Raw genomic sequence first — 22570 nt, 5'->3', positions numbered from 1 at the left:
GAAACATGACAAACTATCCACATGTTTGAATTAGATACCCTCCTTATATAAATCCGATATAAAGGGACAGAGAAATGATTTTAGGAAAAAAAGAAAGAACATGATGAAATGAAATAAAAAATATTAGTCAAATCTAATTCTTACTTCACACGCATAAATATAATAGAACAGAAAACACAAAAATAGCCTAGGCAAGATTAACTGATAATGAAAGAGAAAATGGGGAAAAAGAAGTAGAAGCTTTAGATTGTTCAGTCCTTACAGTAATGAAATCGCCTTCAACAGAAAATCCCAAATATGGGCCATGACAGCCAATCTTCGAAGGTGACCGGATCCTCCCTCTAATGATTAAGCACACGAACAACCGAATATTGAGTCGGTAGAGAAGGAGAGCGGGGAAGAGGAGGAGAGCGAAGCAATGATAGAGAGACGGAGTCGTGAGATGAGAAAACGACACAGACGGCCAAGATTGTAGCTCAAAATGGATGATGAAGATTTCACTACTAACCTAAACAACATTGTTTTGAAGAAATAGAGGGGAAAAGGAGATAAGGGAAGTAAAGAGACCTAGGAGTGAAAATAAACTAAGCTGAGTTAAACTTTGGCCAAATATACTTGAACTTGTGTAGTAAGTTAGAAGCCTAAGCATGACTAGAAACTTGTATAAGGCTTTTTTTATGGCTTAGGCTTAAGCTTACCTAAAGTTTGGCCTGACCTAAAAGCCTATTTAAAAGTAATTATTTTAAATAAGCTCACATTTTAATTTTAAACATCTCAAGTATACTTTATGACTATTAGTATAAATGTATAGCTTGATTTATTAATTACAATAAATAATAATTAAAAGGACTTATTAACTACAATATAATACAATAATAAAGTAATAATATAATATAGTATATATATATATATCAATCCAATCTAATTGAAAACATACTAGAAATAAAAAAGAATAGATTAATTAAAAATTAAATGATGAAACTAATGTGCGCGCGCGATATATTACATAATGTGTGTGTATGTAAATAGGCCAGCCTGTTAAGCTTGTAGACTAAGCATGACCTATTTAACTAAATAGGCTTAGTTAAAGGCTTGAAACTAGCATGAGTTTATTTAGTAAATAGGCTAACCTGTGCTTAAAGTAGGTAAGGGCATAGGGCCTGGCCTATTCCTACCCCTTCCTATTGCCCCTATATTTTAGTTTTTATTTTATATTTATTAAAATAAAATTGTTAATATATAAATATGTTTGTTCATTACTCATCTGGATTATTTAGATTATTCAATTTTCATATTAATTTTTTTTATAATTTTTATAAATTAACTATCCAAATTTATCCTAAATAGCCTAGATTTAATATTAATTTTTTTAATTTTTATAAAATTTTGTTTTGATAAATAAAATATTAAATAAAGATATCTCCTAATTGACTATTCCCAATTTTTTAAACTTTTTTAAGCTAATAGTTTTGAACTTGAACTATCCAAAATAAATCTGTATGGTCAATTTATAAAAATATAAAAAATTAATATTAAATTTGGACTGACTTGATTAAATATGAACTGTACATGTTGATAAATAAGATATTTATTAAAAATTTTAAAAATTTTTATTTTAATAAAAATAAAAAATGAAAATGAAAATATTTAAATCTAGACCATCCTAATTTAACTATACGGTCCAAATCGTTTCAGAAGTAATGAGGACCGAATGTGCTCCCTTAATATATACTCCATGAACAATAAGGTTTTAAAAAAAATGGACTTCTTTTCACCAAAAGAAACAGAAAAAGAAAAAAGAAAGAAAAGATCTTGAACTTCATGAATGAAATAAAATATTTGGTATGACCTAATTAAGTTTCATTCAGTTTATGTCCAATTAAATGCTCATATATTTTTGGGCAAGTAATTAATCAGTGGTAGAAATGAACTGTAACTAGTGCGGAAAAATAGCAAAACATTTTGTATGGCTTCACACACAGATATTTTAAATAAAGGACAACTTTATTTAAAATACTTCCTCCATTTCAAAATATAAGTAGTTTTTGAAGAAAAATTTGCATACCAATAAAGTTTTCATTCTCATAAATATATATATATATATATATATTATTTTTTCTTTTTTTCCTTTTTTTCTTTATTTTCAATTATGATAAGTCAAAGATATGTTTACACAAATATTTAGGTTAATAAATATAAGGGATAAAATGAAAACAATTTCTTTACATGTACTTTGTTACTTATATTTTAAATTAAAATTAGTTGAGAGAAAATACTTACATTTTAGATTGGAGGAAGTAAACTGTAATATCAGAACTCAGATCCACATGAATGTTGTAATAGTTTACGTATTTCATTATTAATTCCAAATTCCAAATTCATCCATTACATAAAGAAATTTTTATTTCACTCATGTAGCATCATTACATAGGAACAAGCCTATCAACCAGCTGCTACTTATTCAAAGGACTTATAACAATGAGTTCTTTAGATAGAACCCTTAATGGCGTCGCTATATTTATTTTGGAGATCGTTGAACCTGTCCCAGATCATGACTCCGCCGTACTTAGCGGCGCCCTTGATCGCCGGAAGAACTTGAGAAGTCATCACGTCGGCCGGAATAAACCCACCACTTGGAGCCGCCGCCGAAGATGCCGGAACTCCCAAGAACACCTGACCAGCTTGCACAGTGTTCCATTGGTTCCATGAACTCAAAAGATTGTTAATGTTCCCACTGGTGTACATGCATGGAGGGTTGTTATAGAATTGAACCCAAACATAATTGAACAAGCCTGTGTTGATCGCAGTACTCAGGTGAGCATCTGGGAATGGACATTGCGGCGCGGCGGAGAGGATCAATTGCTGGTTTAACCCTTTCAGAGCTTTGGCAAGCTCGTCCCAGTGCTGCCCGTCGCCGGCCTCGATGTCGAAGTCAACACCGTCCAAAACGGCGTCTCCCAATGGCCGTGAGTTGGAACTTCCTCCGAGGAAGTTGTTCCAGATATAGTTGGCGACCTGGTTGGCGTCGTCGGCAGAAGTAAGAGAGTAGCCGCCGGAGCCGCCGCCGAGGGAAAGAAGCACTTTGATGCCTTTGGATTGGCAAGTTTTGACGTCATTGCCTATACCGGAGCAGGTGCTCGCTGTGCCGTCACAGTGGCCGGCGAGGTTCAGTTGTGGGGTTTGGCCATTGCCAAAGACAGCCAAGAAAGCAACGTTAATAAATTGGTAGTTGCCGGTGTTGCATGCGTCGGCGAGGGAGCCTTCGTTACCGTTTTGGCCCCAGTAAACGGCGATTCCGGCCGCTGAGGATTGTTCAATGAAAGAAGAAATAAGCAAGAGAGGTAGTAACAAGAGAGAAGCTGTAACAGAAACCATGTTTATGGGTGTGAATATATAATCTCTATTGTAAAGAGGTATTGGTTTGCTTGGGGGGGGGGTTGGAGGGAAGAAGAGAAAGACGATATTTATGGTGTTTGCAGTGTGGAAAAGTAAAAGAAACGTGTCTTGTGGAGATCTTAATGTTTAAGATTAGAGATAGCATTTGAAGTGAATTGTTGAATAATGATGACACATGACTACTTCAAAGTCTTAGGTCTGCTTGACCATAAATAAATAAAAGGAAGCATTCCAATTGTGGACCACGACAAAAAATTAATTTCAATAGTTAAAAAACTAAAACACCTTTTACTTGTCATACAAAATTATTAATTATTAATTTTTTTATTCTACTTATTAATTTATCATTAGTAATATTAGTTATTAATTTACTAACTTGTTAATTTATTTACATCAGTTATAAATTACAAGACTTATTAATAATTTATAATTGATGTTAGTAAATTACAAAACTTGTCAATAATTTACAACTGATGTTAGTAAATTAACAAGTAAAATCAGCAATTTAACAACTTATATTACTGCTTACAATTGAAAAATTGATATTAAATTTTATATAATTATTGACATGTCAGCTCATGTAATTTGCATATTATATTCATAAATTAATAAGTGAAGTAATAAAATTACAACTAGTGATTTTGCTAAGGGCATTTTGATCATTTCACTATCGAAATTCATTTAATTTTTCTCCCTTAAACTAAACTAAAATTTTAGAATTTTTTTGAACTCACATGAAATTAATTTTCTAAATTGGTCCATTATTGAAATTCTCCTCAGATAAAACGATACTCTAGTCAACATCAACAAAGATGAAGCCTTGCAATACAAGTAATTTCTTTCTAGAGTAAGAAGTTTGGGTCTGTGTAGATTTCAATTGATATAATTAATTATGAACATAATTTATTAATATAATTGATTTTGAGTGTAATTGATTGTGTTATAATGTGATGATGGTTGAATGTTATTTTTTCAAAATTAATTTTAATAGAATTAAAAATATTTAGATGATTTTGTTAGAATTAATTTTAAATGTATAAATTACTATAAAGGACATTTCTTTTAAAAATTAAAATATTAATAAAGTTGTATATAATGTTATTAAATTTGTTCAACTTATTTAACAAGTAAAATATATTATTTAAATTTTATACTTGATTAATTATATAAATTTAAGGCATCCTTTTTAAAATATATATTAATAAAATTATAGACAATATTATTAAAAATTTCGAACTCTATTTGATAGATAAAATATGTATAACAATGATCCATTTAATATTTATATAATTATTTAACATATATATACTGATTATATATAAGAATTTAAATTATATTATGTTATAATATTATTTATCATTTTCCGCTGTATTTCCATTTCCAAGATCCCAAAATATTTGCAAACTTATCTTGCAAGCGAAAGTTCTGGGAAGATTGTTTGAACAGCACTGTCTTTGGTAACATGGAATGCGGCATCATTTACCGGAGCATCAAGGGCATCGTTGGTATATTGAAAAGCCTAACAAATAGTAATGGAGCCAAATGTGATAGTTGATTATTACAAGCAATCACAGCTTGCTTAAGGGAGAACGAAGTTTTGTAAGAAAAAAGTGATTATGTGAAATTATATGTGTGCTTCTCTATTATTATAAGTGAGAATTATTTTTTCATTACATTACAATGATTATGTTGTCTTTCTTATTCTGTCTATTATACAGAAAGAATAACATTCAATTATTCATATTATTATGTGATACACTGATCAAAGAAAATTCTTGCATGATTAGGAATATCATCTCATCTATACTCTATTCAGTAAAACTGCACTTTTTCAATCAAATAAATTTTTATGTTTTATTATTTTTAATTTTTTTCCTAGAATAAAATGTTTCTTTAACTTCTTACATTTTTTCTTGTTACCATTATTATAATTGAGGGGAAGGGGAAAAGGGAAAAAAATTAAAATAATTTAAAGTGACATAAATGTGGAATAAAATATACTCCCTCTTGTCCAAAATATAAACAACTTTTTTAAAAAGAAAAAAAAATTGTATACCAATAAAGTTTCCATTCCCATAAAAATATATTTTTTTCTCTTTTACTTCTAATCCTGATTACCAATATACTTTATAATAAGTGAGAGATATATTTACACAAAAATCTACATTAATAAATACAAAGTGTAAAATGGGAAAAATTATTTTACATGTACTTAGTTGCTTGTATTTTTGAACCAAGATTAGCTAAGGAAAATTGCTTATAATTTGGACTAGAGGGAGTAGAGTAAAAGAGTAAATTGGTCCCTAAATTGACCCCAAACTGATTTTTAGTGAAATATTTCCTTTTAACTTTTGAAAATGATGCAATCTAGCTTTTATTGTTAACAAAAATTAACTACTTAACTTTGACTGTTACTTAATAGAAAATAAAAAAAACCATCAAAAATTACAAAAATAAAAATAAAAAGGCATGGTAAAATTTTCTTGGTCTCTTTTTTTTCTGTAATTTTTTAGCCTTTATATGTAATTTTTAGGTCATTTAATTTATTGTGAGTTTTTCCTCTTCAGTAATTTTTAGTGTTATTTTATGTTATTTTCTTCTCAACTAATTAACTATGAAAGTTAACTTTTGTTAACAGTAAATATCATATTGCACTATTTTTAAAAGTTAAGGAAGAACATTGCATTAAAAATGAGTTTAGGTTTTAGACACCTCTTGACATAATATTTAGAGATCAATTTTCTCTTTTATCCTAATATATAATATTAAATAAATTTGACATGGTATATATACTTTGACATGTAAGACTTATGTATTTAACCTTATATATTTAACATTTTTTATCTAATTAAATCAAGATATGAGTGGATTTTAATATATTGATATTAATAATAAGAATTTTTTTATAGCATAAAGGATTCATATTTCTAGGTTTAATTGCAAACAAATATCTTAAGTATGTAAAATTTTTTTTAATAATATACAAATGACATGATACACTGAATACATGCAACAATTTTTAAATTGATGAAAGCTGAATTGGAGCCGCCATTGAAATAAGTATTGGCATAAATTCAGGCGTAACATGTGGGGAGAGATGGCTGTTTGACCACGAAGTCTTCTTCCTCCAATATTTAGAAGCCTCGTCGTTGATTCTTTTCTCATTGAGTCGTTGTATTCAAATTCACTTGGGACGACTTCTAAGTGCCCATCATTTGAGTTAGAGTTAGGCAATTGTGATTTTGAATAATTGAGATTTTTGAAGTAATTTTGATTTCAAGCGATGCTTATAAATATTCATGATTTTTTTAATAAGTAATTTGAAAAGAATTAAATCTGTTTCATATATCATTTTTTTATGAGAATATAATTATTAAAATTGGTATGACCTTTAATTATAAAGGTCTCTAAATTTTGAACATTATTATTTAATTTCAATCATTATTAAATATAATTTAATGATTGCCAATGTTAAAACATTTTTTTTTAGATTTTAGCATATGAAGAAAAATCATTAATTTTTAGTTAACGATATTATGCTAAATATTATAAATATTATGTTATATGAGTGGATGTGCATGCTCCTAAATCCTAATGCTTAGGATTCTTCATCTCCAAAAACCTCTCAATAAATGACTTAGAAGAAGTTTCTCATGATTAATGTGATATAACCTTTAAAGGTTACATGTTGTACTATTATGCCCTTTTTTATTCCTTTGCAACATTATATTAAGGTTAGACTTTAATGGTTGAAAGCAAGTAAATAGAGGCCATATACAAAGCATTATACATCTTTCCTTTTTTTCTCTCCCAATTTTTCTTGTCTTGCTATTTCTCTTTTCCTACTCTCTTCTTATTTTCATAACACATTATCAATATGATATTCTAACCAATTGAGTTCATGGCATCTTGCTCATACTTGTTGAGTTTTGTTCATTGCATGAAGATATTTTAATCCAAATGGTGTAATAAAGTTTTCCCAATTTGTCAAGAGGGAATGATGGCCTTGCAATTCCTAAGAAGGTACTCCTTCCGTTCAAAAATATAAGACATTTTTTGAATAGTTAGAGGTTCAAAAATATAAAGCATTTTTAGTCTTTTGAAGTATAATTATTACCTTTTTTTTTTCAAAAGTGCCCTTATTGATAGTGACTTTATATTTTTTATAGTGTTTAATAGAAGTAAATATGAAAAAATATGATTAGTTTAAAAGTAAGTAACTACATTATTGGGGGTGAGATTTAATTAAAAATACCTTATATTTTTTAACAGAGGGAGTATCTATTTTGTTAATTAATGGGTAATTGAATATTCATATTCATCAAATTGAGGTATAAGAATTTACCTTTTATCCTTATACTTTATGTTATGCTTATATTTTATCCTATATCTATATTTCTACTTTTTCCATTTATTAATAGCTAAAGTTCTATTCTTTTATGTCTATAATATTCAATTGGATATCTATTGATATTTTATTGATAATTTTCAACCATAATGCTCCTGATAATGTTTTGTGATTAAATGACAAGTTATATCACTTTTGTTGTATAGTTCTGTAAAAGAAGAATTTGTGGGTCCGATGCCCATAAATGACAGGGCCATAAAAGGTCTATTGCTATAAACACCATAGCCATGAAGGCTCATGACTGGAACATTTCATGGGATTAAGAAAAAAAATAGCATTGAAAAATATTTTTGTTATGGCCTTGAAGACTTATAAAGAATCATGTCACCGAAAAGTAGCAGTCTTGAAGACTAATTAAATTTGCAGCATTTTGATCATCCGATTGGTTACAATATCAAAGTTTTGAAGGCTATTGGTTCAAACATCAAATGACACAAAAGAGCTTGTGGTGTTGAGAAATTTCTTACATGATCTTGAAGACCAGTATATGGAGAAATAGATGACGTACTATTGAAAGCATGGAATTTGTCTGTGAGAGTGAAAATGAGTATGATCATATTGTATTGTGGAAATTAACAGCTGAAAATCAATAATATTTTGTCACTGCTTTTGAAAGAAATTGTCTTGCCATAATTGCTAAAATAATAGTATGACCATGATGATTAAAATTGTGAGTAAATGTTGGCCAGAAGTCATAGAATATGAGATATATCAGAAGTTAAATTGCTCTTTTGATAATCTACAAGCACATAACAACCTCTTCACACCATTAATTATGAATGAAAAATCATCATAAAAAATAACACAAGTGGTGAGAGGGCATTGGTGACGAAGGGAGAAGCTAGAAATAATGAGATTTTGTGATTCTACTTGTCTTGATAAGGGAATGGAGCAATTGCATGACATCAGGATTAAAAGAAAATCTCGTGTGCTTTATAACAACTCAATGTGATCGTATATTTGTATAATTAAAATTTTAAAAATAAAAATAAGAAAAAAATTATGGGAAGTTATGATGATAGGAGAGTAGGAGAGAAATGAGGGAAAATAGGAATTAAAATAACTCATTTAATTTTAAATATAATACTTTTTTAATATTTAAGAAGATTTGATAGAAAATCTAATGTGCATGCTGAAATTGTATATTTTAGGTGGTGAAGAAGTTGAAAATTATGATAATAGATAAAATCATTGGAGAGAAAATTTAGGGATAAAAGAAAGTGGTTTTTACAATTTAAGATAATATTATTATCATCTATAAAAAAATTTATTATTATGTAAAAAAATTATTTTTAGAAATTAATGTTGACATGGATAGCTTATAAATATTTTATTAATTCATATATTTGTCATTTAGTTTTTATTTTTTAATTTATATGATTTAATTTGTAAAAAATTATTTAAATTATTATTCATAAAATTATCATACTAATTCAAAATTATTCATAAAATGACAATACTCAAAAAGTTATATTTGAGATTATAAGAGAGAATATTAAAGATAAAATTTTTAAAAATAAAATTTTAAATTGTGAAATAGTTGAAAAATTATATTTTAGATTTTGAAATCATAAAAGAGAAGTTAATTACATTTTTAAATTATAATCTTATAAATTATAAAAAATATTTTTAAAAATTAATAATGATGTAAATAGCATAGAATTGTAATATTTAAAAAAAAAGTTCATACATGTCAAACTTGAAAAAGTATTTCTTATTTATCTATTATATATATATATATATATATATATTCTCACCAAATTTTATGTAAATCATGGATCTAAGAAGTTATTAGAATGATAAAATAACCTAAACAATTATCCATAGTTGAATTTAATTATATGCATAAATTAAAAAAATCACAAATTAAATCGTTGAGCAAGGAAGTTATTAGAATGATAGAATAATGAATAGCTAACCATATCTAAAAAAAGAATCATGGAGTTAGGAAATTATTAGATCATGGGTTAAGAAGTTATTGTAATGAATAATCTAAATAACTATCTATATTTAAATTTAATTATATGCATGACTTAAAAAAATAAAAAAATAAATTGTAGAGCAAGGAAGTTTTTAAAATGATAGAATATTAAATAATTAACTATATCTAAAAGAGGAATTGTGAGATTAGGAAATTGTTAGATCATGGGTTAAAAAGTTACTGAAATAAGGGAATAAAAATAAATTATATTCATGAATTAAAAATAATTTTATAAATAAAACTTTAGGTGGCTTTTTAAAATTGAAGTATTTAAAGAAAATGACACTTGTCATTCATAGAGATGTGCTTGTTATTTTTCTATTATATATATATAGATATATATTAATAATTAATATTAATTAATTAAATTATAATATAATAATTATTTATCTTATAAAAAATACTTAAATAATAAAAAACAAGAGAGTTGACTCTCTTCATTTATTTCTTAAATATTATTATACATCAATTATAAATTCTAATTAAACAAAGTATAATAAATAATTATTTAATATGATAAAAGAAAATATTAATTTAATAATATAGTATAAAGGTGATGTATTTAAACTTAGCAAACATCACTTCTTTGCTTTTATTTATTAAATAATGTGATATATTAGTAATTAAATAAATTATAAAAATAATGATTTAATATGATAAAATAAAATAATAAATTAATAATAGAATAGATTGTGGAATTTTCTGAGCTTGAAAACACCATTTCTCTGCTTTTTAATTATTAAATAATAATCTATAATAATAATAATTAAACCAAATTAAATAAATTGTAATAAACTAATTATTTTATCTTACAAAAATATTAAAATTATAAAAAGAACAAGAGAGGTAGTGTATCTAAAGTTTGGAGATGCCAACTCTCTTCATATATTTATTTATTAAATATTGTAATATATTAATTATAAATTCTAATTAAATAAATAATAATCAAATAATAATTTAATCTAGTAAAACAAAATACTAAATTAATAAAAAAGTAAAAAGGTGATTTTTTAAGCACAAAAAATGCCACTTCTCTGCTTTTATTTGTTAAAAAATGTGATATACTAATTAAAAGTATTACTTAAATAAATTATAATAAAATAATTATTTCATAAGGTAAAATAAAATAATAAATCCATAATAAAGTAAAGAATTAATGGTTTCAAAAATGCCGTATCTTTGCTTTTTAATTATAAAAAATAATATATATTTATAATTAATATTAATTAAATGAATTATAATTAAATAATTATTTTATCTTATAGAAAATACTTAAATAGTAAAAAAGAGAGAGAGAGAGAGAGAGAGAGAGATGCCATTTCCAAGCGTTGGAAATGCCACCTTTCTTTATTTTTTGGTAAATATTGACATATATTAATTATAAATGTTAATTAAATAAATTATAATAAATTAATTATTTAATCTGATAAAAATGTTAAATTAATAATGGAGTATAGAGATGGCATTTTCAAGCTCAGCAAACGTTATCTCTTTCCTTTTATTTGTTAAATAATATGATATACTAATAAAAAATACTAATTAAATAAAGGAAAAATGGTAATAAAATTTATTTAAAATATATAAATAATAATTTGGCCCTTCAAAATGGTAAAAGTCCCCTAAAGTATCTAGGGACATTTTCATCGTTGATAAATTTATATAAATTATTAAATTTTCTTTGTTAAAAATAAATAATTCATAACTTTCTTTCTTATATTCGCAATAATACAACAGTAAATAAAGAATTTAACATGTGAAGTAGTGATTTACTATTTCATTATTTGAATATAAAAAGAAAAGTTGTGAATCATTTATTTTGAACAAAGATAATTTAGTAATTTATTTAAATTCATCAATGATAGAAAAGTTCCTATGAACTTTAGAAAAATTATGACATTTTAAGAAATTAAATTATTATTTACATATTTCAAATGAATTTTATTGTCATTTTTTCTTAAATAAGTTATAATAAAATAATTATTTATTCATATAAAACAAAAAAATAAATCGATAATATAATAGAGAGATGACATTTTTGAGTTTGAAAAATCCACCTCTTTTTTAATTATTAAATAATAATTTATAATAGTAAGTATTACTAATTAAATAAATTATAATAAAATAATAATTTTACCTTTAAAATACTAAAATACTAAAACATTGGAGAAGTGGTGTTTCCAAATATATATATATATATATTAATTAAATATTATAATATATATTTTCAATTCTAATTAAATAAATAATAATTATTTAATTATTTAATTTGGTAAAGTAAAACACTAAATTAATAACAAAGTATAAAAGTAATGTTCTTAAGCTCAACAAATGCCACTTCTCTATTTTTATTTATTAAATAATATGATATATATTAGTTAAAATTAATTAAAATTATTAATTAAATAAATTATAATAAAATAATTATTTAATATGATAAAATAAAATAATAAATTAATAAAAAAAATAGAGAGGTGGCGTTTTCAACCTCAGAAAATGCCACTTCTCTAATTTTTAATTATTAAATTATAATATATATTAATAATTAACATTGATTAAATAAAATATAATTAAAGAATTATGTTATCTTATAAAAAGTACTTAAATAATAAAAAAATAAAGGTGGCATTATCGAGAAATTCCACCTCTCTTCATTTACTTATTAATAATTATTATTATATATTAATTATAAATAATAATTAAATTAGTTACAATATATTAATGGTTTAATGTGATAAAACAAAATATTAAATCAATAAAAAAGTATAGAGGTATTGTTTTCAAGCTAAGCACATGCCGTGTCTCTGCTTTTATTTATTAAATAATTTGATTTACTAATTAAAATTATTAATTAAAAAAATTATAATAAAATAATTATTTAACCTGATAAAATAAAATAATAAATGAATAACAGAATAAATATGTGGTGTTTTCAAGCTCAGAAAATGCCATATCTCTACTTTTTAATTATTAAATAATAATATATATTCATAATTAATATTAATTAAATAAATTATAATTAAATAATTATTTTATCATATAAAAAGTATTTAAATAATAAAAAATAAGAAAGGTGACATTTCCAAGCTTTGAAAACACCACCTCTCTTCATTTATTTATTAATATATATTAATTATAAATGTTAATTAAATAAATTATATTATATTAATTGTTTAATATGATAAAAAAATACTAAATTAATAAAAAATTCAGAGGTTCTATTTTCAATCTTAGAACATGCCATGCCTCTACTTTTATTTATTAAATAATTTGATTTACTAATTAAAATTACTAATTAAATAAATTATAATAAAATAATTATTTAATCTAATCAAAAAATTTTGAATTATTAATGGAGTGCAGAGATGGGGTTACTAATTTGAAAATGACACCTCTCTGCTTTTGGTTGTTAACAAAATATTAATGTAAAAAAAAAAAAAAGAGGTAGCATTTTGCTACTCTTAAAATGCCACTTCTTATTATTTACTAAAATTATAAATAAAAAATAATTTACTAATGTTGGCATTTGATATAAGAAATGTGACCTTTTTACTTGGCTTTAATATTAATGATGTTTTATTTTTTATTACTACAAAATGCATGTTACTAAATCTCATTTTTATTATAGTGAACATTTATAACCTTGGTGATCTTTTAGTTAGTTAATTTTTTTTTTCTACCATGGTTAGGTTTCAATTATGAGAAAATCTTTATAACCATGGTAGTTCTAAAATTTAATTTAACTCTATTCTACCATTGACATGTTACTTATTTACATATATTTTAGGATGATTTCCTTGCATTATCGTATTCCTGGGAATTCAATTCTCATTTAAGCATTTCTAAGCCTTTAGTTGTATTCCTGAGAATTCAATTCTTATTTAAGCATTTCTAGGCCTTTAGAATCAATTAGTATTCATTCTCAGTCTAGAAATATTTTGGTCATTTTAGCAATTTTGGGAACATTTTGAAACATTAACCTAGTTTATGTTTTTCGTCTTCCTAAGTACAATGAAACAAGTTGTAGTTTCAAACTCATTCTAAGTTGGAAAAAAAATATTAAAAGACACAAGTCATAGAATGTTCTAAGATAAAGACATTAATACTAAGTTATTATGTTTTATAACTTAAGAGCTTAGAAATAGCATTGTATCTTGCAATTGGCTTTGAATTTTGATTTGAAATTTTGCATACATACTTTGATCTTTATTGTGTGAATAATTTTAGGTGCAAACAAATAATTACAAGTAGATTAAATGGCCAAAATATTGAATTACAAGACAAACTATAAAGCAAGAAGATCCTAAAATGATACATGTGCAAGAGTTGATGATTCAAAGAGCTTTTAATGACTTTAAGCATTGAGGATTTAATTTCAATCAAGCAGCCCTTAATCATTCTTTGATTATCCTTTTAGAAGTGTTTAGTAAGTTCTAATCAAGTATGGAGTATCCTACAAGAGCTACATATACATCCAAGTAATTAACCTAACTTGAATGGTGGCTACATTCATTCTTGAACATCCTAACCAAGTTTGTTAAGCTGTTTCAGATATTTTATCATGTTGATTATCTAAAATTCATCCTATTCTACTCATTTTACACCATCACAAATTGAATACAGGGGGTTTTGGGTCGTGCACATAATTGATTCACTTATTTTTTATATTACAATTCACATATATCTTCTTTTACTTTTCTAAAATTTTCAGCACATCTTCATCGAAATTTTCTCTCATTTTCTTCCACTTTCCCACTCTTTCCTAACCACAATCTTTCATCACAATCAATTATTGAAGCTATGGAAGTCATGGTAAAGAGGATCCAATGAGAATTCACTATGAAAGGCCAGATTCCTAAAGTTTTTTAGAGAAGAAAAACCCACACTTAATGGATGAAATAAAATATATTTGATATCACCTAATTAAGTTTCACTTAGTTTATTTCAAATTAAGTGCCCATAGATATTTTCGGGCCAGTAATCAGTACCAGAAGCGAACTGTAACTAGTGCGGAAAAATAGCAGAACTCTTTTGTACAGCTTCACATACACACACACAATAATAATAATAATAATAATAATAATAATAATAATAATAATATACACTAACTTTTTTTTCGAAGTAAATGACAACTTTATTTAAAATACTTCCTTCAATTCAAAATATAAGTAATTTTTTTAAAAAAATCACAAACAAATAATGTCTTCATTTTCATAAAAATATATATTATTTTTTCTTTTTACCCTTATTTTCAATTACTAATGCATTTTATGGTGAGTCAGAGATATGTTTATACAAATACTTAGGTTAATAAATATAAGAAATAAAATGGAGACAATTTTTTTACATGTACTTTGTTTCATATAAATTGAACCAAAATACTTTATTTCAAATTCCAAATTCATCCATTACATGACGAAATTTTTATTTCACTCATGTAGCATCATTGCATGAGAACAAGCCTATCAAACTGCTGGTACTTATTCAAAAGACTTAAAACTTATAACGAGTTCTCTAGATAAAACCCTTAATGGCGTCGCTATATTTATTTTGGAGATCGTTGAACCTATCCCAGATCATGACTCCGCCGTACTTAGCGGCGCCCTTGATCGCCGGAAGAACTTGAGAAGTCATCACGTCGGCCGGAATAAACCCACCACTTGGAGCCGCCGCCGAAGATGCCGGAACTCCCAAGAACACCTGACCAGCTTGCACAGTGTTCCATTGATTCCATGAACTCAAAAGATTGTTAATGTTCCCACTGGTGTACATGCATGGAGGGTTGTTATAGAATTGAACCCAAACATAATTGAACAAGCCTGGGTTGATCGCAGTACTCAGGTGAGCATCTGGGAATGGACATTGCGGCGCGGCGGAGAGGATCAATTGCTGGTTTAACCCTTTCAGAGCTTTGGCAAGCTCGTCCCAGTGCTGCCCGTCGCCGGCCTCGATGTCGAAGTCAACACCGTCCAAAACGGCGTCGCCCAATGGCCGTGAGTTGGAACTTCCTCCGAGGAAGTTGTTCCAGATATAGTTGGCGACCTGGTTGGCGTCGTCGGCAGAAGTAAGAGAGTAGCCGCCGGAGCCGCCGCCGAGGGAAAGAAGCACTTTGATGTCTTTGGATTGGCAAGTTTTGACGTCATTGCCTATGCCGGAGCAGGTGCTCGCTGTGCCGTCACAGTGGCCGGCGAGGTTCAGTTGTGGGGTTTGGCCATTGCCAAAGACAGCCAAGAAAGCAACGTTAATAAATTGGTAGTTGCCGGTGTTGCATGCGTCGGCGAGGGAGCCTTCGTTGCCGTTTTGGCCCCAGTAAACGGAGATTCCGGCCACCGAGGATCGCTCAATGAAGGAAGATATGACCAAGAGAGGTAGTAACAAAAGAGAAGCTTTAACAGAAACCATGTTTGAATGTGTGAATATAATCTCTATTAGGGGTGTTCAATCTGGACCCATTTCGATTGGCCCGGTATTATCCCGATCATATCGGGACGGGTCTTGTCCCGGCCCAAAAATAATCAGAACGAGACTTTACGGGACGAGACAAGAAAGGGGTTCGGACGGGACGGGACACGGTATTACCATCGGGACGTCCCGTCCCGTCCCGAATATTATATATATTATTTTTTATTTTAAATACATTAATTATATTAATATAATTTATACTTATATTAATTATATCAATTATAATTTTAATACTTACAATTCTTATTTAAAAATAAAGTGTTTTTATATTGATAATTTTAATGACATGGAGTAAACATGGTAATATCTTTTTTATAATAATTAATTATATTAATATAATTTATTCTTATATCTATATATTTAATAACTTTTATTTATAACATATTTCTTGCTTATTTTTAGAAGAGTAATTAACTTAGTACATCTTCACTAAAGTAGAAGAATAATTATTTGATATTGTATTTGACTTGCCTGTTGTTGCTAATCTTGTAGTATAAAGATCACTTATATTTTTTATTATAATATGTAGTTGTGATTAATATAATTCAATAATTGATTTTAAATTATTGCTAGTTATGTACTTGTGTTTTTTTGATTTTAAACTTAATAAATTATATAATTTAAAATTTTAATGAACGTTATTATCCAGATCTTTTTTCAATATTATTTCATTTATCGAGACGGCGGGATGTTCTGATCTTGTTTTGATCCCGTATCGACTCTTAATGGGACGGGACGACTTTCGAGACGGGATGAGATACGGGACCAAAATTCAGTCTCAATGTTTTTTTTTTGGAGACGGGACACAGGATGGTAGTGTTTCGATCCTATCCTGTCCTATCCCGTGAACACCCTTAATCTCTATTGTAATGAGATATTGGTTTGCTTGGGTGGTTAGAGGAAGAAGAGAGAGGCGATATTTATAGTGTTTGCAGTGTGGAAAAGTAAAAGAAACGTGTCTTCTGGAGATCTTAATGTTTAAGATTAGAGATAGCATTTGAAGTGAATTGTTGAATAATGATGACACATGACTATTTCCAAGTCTTTGGTCTGCTTGACTATAAATAAATAAAAGGGAGAATTCCAATTATGGACCACAGCAGATAATTAGTTTCAACCATAAAGAAATTAAAATACCTTTTACCTCTCATACAAAATTATTTAATTTTTAATTTTTTTTACTCTGCTTGTTAATTTATCATTAATAATATTAATTATTAATTTATTAATTTTATTTATTAATTTATTGACATTAGTTATAAATTACAAGACTTGTTAATAATTTATAATTGATGTTAATAAATTACAAAACTTGTCAATAATTTATAACTGATATTAGTAAATTAATAAGTAAAATTAATAATTTAACAACTTATACTACTGCTTACAATTAAAAAAATGATGTCAAGTCTTATATAATTATTGACATGTCAATTCATGTAATTTGCATCTCATATTCATAAATTAATAAGTAAATTAATAAAATTAACAACTAGTAATTTCGCAAATAAGTTAAAGGCATTTTAATCATTTCACTATCAAAATTTTTTTTAAACTAAACTAAAATTTTAGAATTTTTTTGAACTCACATGAAATTAATTTTCTACAATGGTCCATAATTGAAATTCTCCTTAGATAAAACGATACTCTAGTCAACATCAATAGAGATGGAGCCTTGCAATACAAGTAATTTCTTTCTAGTGCAAGGATTTTGGTCTATTTAGATTTCAATTGATATAATTAATTATGAAAATAATTTATTAATATAATTGATTTTGAGTATAATTGATTGTGTTATAATGTGATGATGTTTGGATGTTTTTTTCCGAAATTAATTTTGATAGAATTGAAAATATTTAGATGATTTTGTTAGAATCAATTTTAAATGTATAAATTACTATAAAGGACATTTCTTTTAAAAATTAAAATATTAATAAAGTTGTATATAATGTTATTAAATTTGTTCAACTTATTTAACAAGTAAAATATATTATTTAAATTTTATACCTGATTAATTATATAAATTTAAGGTATACTTTTTAAAATATATATTAACAAAATTATAGATAATATTATTAAAAATTTCGAACTCTATTTGATAGATAAAATATGTATAACAATGATCCATTTAATATGTATATAATTATTTAACATATATATACTGATTATATATAAGAATTTAAATTATATTATGTTATAATATTATTTTATCATTATCCGCTGTATTTCCATTTCAAGATCCCAAAATATTTGCAAACTTATCTTGCAAGCGAAAGTCCTGGGAAGATTGTTTGAACGTCACTGTCTTTGGTAACATGGAATGCGGCATCCTTTACCGGAGCATCAAGGGCATCGTTGGTATATTGAAAAGCCTAACAAATAGTAATGGAGCCAAATGTGATAGTTGATTATTACAAGCAATCACAGCTTGCTTAAGGGAGAACGAAGTTTTGTAAGAAAAAAGTGATTATGTGAAATTATATGTGTGCTTCTCTATTATTATAAGTGAGAATTATTTTTTCATTACATTACAATGATTATGTTGTCTTTCTTATTCTGTCTATTATACAGAAAGAATAACATTCAATTATTCATATTATTATGTGATACACTGATCAAAGAAAATTCTTGCATGATTAGGAGTATCATCTCATCTATACTCTATTCAGTAAAACTGCACTTTTTCAATCAAATAAAATTTTATGTTTTATTATTTTTAATTTTTTTCCTAGAATAAAATGCATCTTTAACTTCTTACATTTTTTCTTTTTACCATTATTATAATTGAGGGGAAGGAGAAAAGGAAAAAAATTTAAAATAATTTAAAGTGACATAAATGTGGAATAAAATATACTCCTTCTAGTTCAAAATATAAGCAGCTTTTTTAAAAGGAAAAAAATTGCATACCAATAAAGTTTCCATTCCCATAAAAATATATATTGTTTTTCTGTTTTACTTCTAATCCCAATTACCAATGTACTCTATAATAAGTGAGAGATATATTTACACAAAGATCTACATTAATAAACACAAGTAGTAAAATGGAAAAAATTATTTTACATGTACTAGGTTGCTTATATTTTTGAACCAAGATTAGCTAAGGGAAATTGCTTATAATTTGGACCAGAGGGAGTAGAGTAAAAGAGCAAATTTGTCCCTAAATTGACCCTAAACTCATTTTTAATAAAATATTTTCTTTCAAATTTTGAAAATGATACAATGTAACTTTTACTGTTAACAAAAGTTAACTACTTAACTTTGACCATTACTTAATAGAAAATAAAAAAAAAGACCATCAAAAATTACAAAAAATTAATAGGGCACAATAAAATTTTCTTGGTCTCTGGTTTTTTTTTAAATTTTTGGCCTTTGTATGTAATTTTTAGGTCACTTAATTTATTGTGATTTTTTCCTCTTCAGTAATATTAAGTGTTATTTTATGTTTTTTCTTATCAATTAATTAACTATGAAAGTTAACTTTTATTAATGGTAGATATCATATTGCACCATTTTCAAAAGTTAAAAAAGAATATTGCATTAAAAATGAGTTTAGGTTTTAGACACTCCTTGACATATGATTTAGGAATCAATTTGCTCTTCTATCCTAATATATAATATTAAATAAATTTAACATGGTATACTTTTACAAGTAAGACTTATACATTTAACCTTATATATTTAATGTCTTTTATCTAATTAAGTCAAGATATGAGTGGATTTTAATATATTGATAGTATTAATAATAAGAATTTTTTATAGCACAAATAATGCATAAAAGATTGATATGTCTATGTTTAATTGGAAACAAATATCTTAAGTATATAAATTTTTTTAATAATATACAAATGACATGATACACTGAATACATGCAACAATTTTTAAATTGATGAAAGCTGAATTGGAGCCACCATTGAAATAAGCATTGTCATAAATTCAGGCGTAACATGTGGGGAGAGATAGTTGTTTGACCACGAAGTCTTCTTCCTCCAATATTTAGAAGCCTCCTCCGTTGATTCTTTTCTCATTGAGTCGTTGTATTCAAATTCACTTGGGACGACTTCTAAGTGCCCATCATTTGAGTTAGAGTTAGGCAATTGTGATTTTGAATAATTGAGATTTTTGAAGTAATTTTGATTTCAAGCGATGCTTATAAATATTCATGATTTTTTTAATAAGTAATTTGAAAAGAATTAAATCTGTTTCATATATCATTTTTTTATGAGAATATAATTATTAAAATTGGTATGACCTTTAATTATAAAGGTCTCTAAATTTTGAACATTATTATTTAATTTCAATCATTATTAAATATAATTTAATGAATGCCAATGTTAAAACAATTTTTTTTAGATTTTAGCATACGAAGAAAAATCATTAATTTTTAGTGAACGATATCATGCTAAATATTATAAATATTATGTTATATGAGTGGACGTGCGTACTCCTAAATCCCAATGCTTAGGATTCTTCATCCCCAAAAACCTCTCAATAAATAACTTAAAAGAAGTTTCTCATGGTTAATATCTTATAACCTTTAAATGTTACATGCTGTGGTATTATGTCCTTTTTTATTCCTTTGCAACATTAAGGTTAGACTTTAATGGTTGAAAGTCAGTAAATAGAGGCCATATACAAAGCATTATACATCCAAATGAATAAAATATATTCCCTTTTTTTCTCTTCAAATTTTTCTTGTCTTGCTATTTCTCTTTTCCTATTCTCTTTCTTCTCATTTTCATAACATATTATTAGCATGATACTCTAACCAAATGAGTTCATGGCATCTTCTCGATGCTTGTTGAGTTTTGTTCATTGCATGAAGATAGTTTAATCCAAATGGCGTAGTAAAGTTTTCCCAATTTGTCTAGAGGAAATGACGGCCTTGTGATTCCTAAGAAGGTACTTCCTCTGTTAAAAAATGTAAGATATTTTTTTAAAAGTTAAATATTAAAAAATATAAGGCATTTTTAATCTTTCGAAGTGTAATCATTGCCTTTTTTTTTTTTCAAATGTGCCCTTATTGATAATGACTTTATATCTTTTAAAGGATGTTTAATAGTGGTAAATATGAAAAGATAGGATTAGTTTAAAAGTAGGAAACTACTTTATTGAGAAGTGAGATTCGATTAAAAATGCTTTATATTTTTTAACAGAGAGAGTATCTATTTTGTTGATTAATGGGTAATTGAATATTCATATTCATCAAATTGAGGTATAAGAATTTACCTTTTATCCTTATACTTTATGTTATGCTTATATTTTATCCTATATTTATATTTCTACTTTTTCCATTTATTAATAGCTAAAGTTCTATTACTTTTATGTCTATAATATTCAATTGGATATCTATTGATATTTTATTGATAAGTTTTTAACCATAATGCTCCTGATTATGTTTTGTGATTAAATGACAAGTTATATCACCTTTGTTGTATAGTTCTGTAAAAGAACAATTTGTGGGTCCGATACCCATAAATGGCAGGGCCATAGAAGGTCTATTGCTATAAACACCATAGCCATGAAGGCTCATGATTGGAACATTTCATGGGATTAAGAAAAAAAATAGCATTGAAAAATATTTTTGTTACAGTCTTGAAGACTAATAACATACAAAGAATCATATCAACGAAAAGTAATAGTCTTGAAGACTAATTAAATTTGCAGCATTTTGATCATCCAATTGGTTACAATATCAAAGTTTTGAAGGCTATTGGTTCAAACATCAAATCACACAAAAGAGCTTGTGGTTTTGAGAAATTTCTTACATGGTCTTGAAGACCAGTATATGGAGAAATAGATGACGTACTATTGAAAGCAAGGGATAAGTCTATGAGAGCGAGAATGAGTATGATCATATTGTATTGTGGAAATTAACAGCTCAAAGTCAATAATATTTTGTCACTGCTATTGAAAAAAATTGTCTTGGCATAATTGCTAAAATAATAATATGACCATGATGATTAAAATTGTGAGTAAATGTTGGCCAGAAGCCATATAAACAAACATGTGTAAATTCTTTGAAAGTAAATGCCAAGATTGGTTATGAAGCCCAAAAAAATAAATAGAGAGAGAGAGATTATAAAAAGGTGCTGAAAGCAATTATGATTAACATAAAAAACACATTGTTAAGTAAAAAAGTACTCACCCATATCACCATGACTGGTAATTATGCAACAAAGAATTCAATTAAGAGTAGAATCTTGCTATTATTTCTCTACGTTCAAAGAGAATCAGGAACATCTCCACTGCAACACTTGTGAAACGGATTTAGTCTTGAAATTTGGCATTGCTAGCTAAGAAGAAATAGAAATTAGGAGGAAGGAAAG

At 26.4% G+C, this 22570-nt stretch overlaps 2 protein-coding genes across 2 annotated transcripts; both read right to left on the bottom strand.

The window, feature by feature from the left end:
- Window positions 1-2330: 2330 nt before the first annotated feature.
- LOC129322661 (acidic endochitinase-like) lies at window positions 2331-3451 on the bottom strand. The gene has a single exon (XM_054968984.1). It carries the CDS (start codon window positions 3373-3375, stop codon window positions 2488-2490), a length of 888 nt encoding a protein of 295 aa, XP_054824959.1. The 5' UTR covers window positions 3376-3451; the 3' UTR covers window positions 2331-2487.
- Window positions 3452-15281: 11830 nt separating this feature from the next.
- LOC129291227 (acidic endochitinase-like) lies at window positions 15282-16184 on the bottom strand. Its single transcript, XM_054928490.1, has one exon. It carries the CDS (start codon window positions 16182-16184, stop codon window positions 15297-15299), a length of 888 nt encoding a protein of 295 aa, XP_054784465.1. The 3' UTR covers window positions 15282-15296.
- Between the last annotated feature and the right edge of the window lie 6386 nt (window positions 16185-22570).

Source organism: Prosopis cineraria, unplaced genomic scaffold (assembly GCF_029017545.1).
Source record: "Prosopis cineraria cultivar Desert tree isolate PC_DT_omini unplaced genomic scaffold, ASM2901754v1 PC1, whole genome shotgun sequence".
NCBI lineage: Eukaryota > Viridiplantae > Streptophyta > Magnoliopsida > Fabales > Fabaceae > Prosopis > Prosopis cineraria.
Note: the sequence above shows the minus strand (reverse complement) of the source record. Positions and strands in the feature narration are given on the sequence as shown.